The following is a 2,500-nucleotide window of genomic DNA, read 5'->3' as shown; positions in this document are numbered from 1 at the left end:
CTACAATCACTGGTACTGTAGTCGCCTATTATTATTATTATTATTATTATTACTATTATTATTATTATTATTATTATTATTATTATTATTATCATTATTATATTATTATTATTATATTATTATATTATTATTATATATATTATTATTATTATTATTATTATTATTATTATTATTATGTTTTTTCCTTCTTTCTTCAAATTTTCTTCCGTTTCTCGCCGAGTGTTTTCCATACACCTAGGGCAGAGAAGGGCATTGTATACATTCCCAGATTACACGCGCAAATTCACAGATAACATATGTATTTAAAAATTAATAAATAAATAAATTCATGGATGGATGTTATTTTCACAGCAATAGTGCTCTTCTCAGTACATGAGCCGTTCCAGTTAATACGATTTTTTGCACTTCCTGTAGGGATGGTAAGCCTGGAATCATTTTCAAATAGGTTTCAGTACCTTTTTTTATCATTCCTAGAGATCCTACAATCACTGGTACTGTAGTCGCCTATTCTTCTTCTTCTTCTTATTATTATTATTATTATTATCAATATTATTATTATTATTATTATTATTATTATTATTATTATTATTATTGTAAGGTGGCAAGCAGGCAGAATTGTTAGCATGGTGGGTGAAATGCTTAGCAGAATTTCACCTGTTGCTACATTCTAAGTTCAAATTCCACCGAGGTCAACTTTGCCTTTCATCCTTTCAGGGTCGATAAATTAAGTACCAGTTGAACACTGGGTCAATGTGATCGACTGCCCTCCTCCCAACAAAATCCAGGCCATATGCCTAAAGCAAAAAGGCATATTATTATTATTATTATTATTATTATTATTATTAACACTAAAACTCAAGACATTGACTGCAGATTTAACAACTGCAACATCAACAACAAAAACAGCAGTAATGACATTAGTACACATTTGCCAAGCAAAATTGTAAACAAAAGCTTTTTTTAAAATGGCAATTATCCTTGTGAGTCACCAGTGCTGAAGGAAAACTGAACATGACTAGACTCATGAAAAAGCAAGTGATCTGACAAAATTAGGTGCAGAGCAAATAGTCGAGCTGATAAAGGTTTAGTTGTGAGAACCACTATGGGATTTTTAGTCACGAAGTACTGGAAACACAGAGGAGAATGTAAGATAATGTGGCAGGTACAAAATGACCATTAGTCATTGTTCTAAAAGCTGTTGCTTCAATAGCATTGATAATACAACACCAACTGCAACTCTAAGGTGACCGAAAAATTTGCCTCTCCTAGGTCCCAAAAGCAAATGATGACAAGGCCATTGAGATGTAATACTGAAACAGTCTAAGAGATAAGAAATTGTTCCAGGCTCGCATTAGGCTAGAAGTTGAAAATTTTTTTGGCCCTTGGCTCTCTATGGACCCTAAGTAAGGCATGTGTAAAATTTGAATGAAATTCGTTGGGTAGCTCTCGAGTTTTAGTGATGCACACACACACACACGCCTTATCAGATTTATATATATATAGACGGCTAATAGTAGAAACTGGTAATTTTGGAAAAAATTTATAACCTTTAATGATTGCAGCATAGAGGACACAAGTTAGCCATTCAGAACCACATAAAGGTCGCTAACTTCACATACACATTTATTGTTTATAATATGGTGTAAAAATTTTCATTGCTTAAAACTGCAATCTGGTCACTGACAAATGTGAATTGACTACAATTACGACAGATAGATATCTGTCATAACTGTTGTCAATTCAACCATCTTTATTCCCCTATGACATTTCTACTAACAACAAATACTTCCTTTGTTTTAGTCATTGTTCTTACGTCTAAACGTCACATTCTTTTAACTATTTTGATGACTCCTATAACCAATAATTTTTGCGATTCTTTTTTCATTTCATGTCATGTCTAAAAGCAAAAAAAAAGAACAAATCAAAAATATTACTTACATTAGTTGCCTCCTCAAGTGCAGAAGCGCCTTGACTGAGTGTATTTGTCAGCAATTTAGTTTCAAGTACAGCTGAGAAAGCAAGAATGGGTAAGAAACCAATAATAAGAAGTGCTAATTGCCAGCCATATACAAAGGCAATCACAATTCCAGATCCAATGTTTGTAAGGCTCTGTATGAAAAGTCCTATTTTTACTCCAGTGGCCTGATTCAAAGAAATAAGATAGAAAAAGGAATTATTAAGTGATAATCATCATCATCATCATCATCATTATTTAATGTTTGTTGTCCATGCTGGCATGGGTTGGACGGTTTGACTGGGTTGGCACGTTGGAAGGCTGCACCAGACTCCAGTCTGATTCAGCATGGTTTTCTGTGGCTTGATGCCCTTCCTAACACCAGCCATTCCAAGAGTGTAATGAGTGCTTTTATGTGCTACCAGCACATGTGCCATATGCATGACACCTGGCTGCGTTTACATGCCACTGGCACGGGTGCCAATTTACAACACCAGTATCTGCCACAACTGCAATTTTGCTCAGCTTGATGGGTCTTCTCAAGCA

The 2,500-nt window shown here is 34.2% G+C and overlaps 1 protein-coding gene across 1 annotated transcript in view; it reads right to left on the bottom strand.

The window, feature by feature from the left end:
* Positions 1–2,500, bottom strand: part of LOC115211254 (ATP-dependent translocase ABCB1-like) — a 146,444-nt gene that overhangs the window by 32,900 nt on the left and 111,044 nt on the right. The window contains exon 21 of the mRNA XM_029780102.2: positions 1,939–2,142. Within this exon, the coding sequence (XP_029635962.1) occupies positions 1,939–2,142 (204 nt within the window). The remainder of the gene's footprint in view (positions 1–1,938; positions 2,143–2,500) is intronic.

The sequence above is a fragment of the Octopus sinensis genome, linkage group LG1, assembly GCF_006345805.1.
Source record: "Octopus sinensis linkage group LG1, ASM634580v1, whole genome shotgun sequence".
In the NCBI taxonomy this organism is placed as follows: domain Eukaryota; kingdom Metazoa; phylum Mollusca; class Cephalopoda; order Octopoda; family Octopodidae; genus Octopus; species Octopus sinensis.
This window is presented reverse-complemented; position numbering and strand designations above follow the sequence as displayed.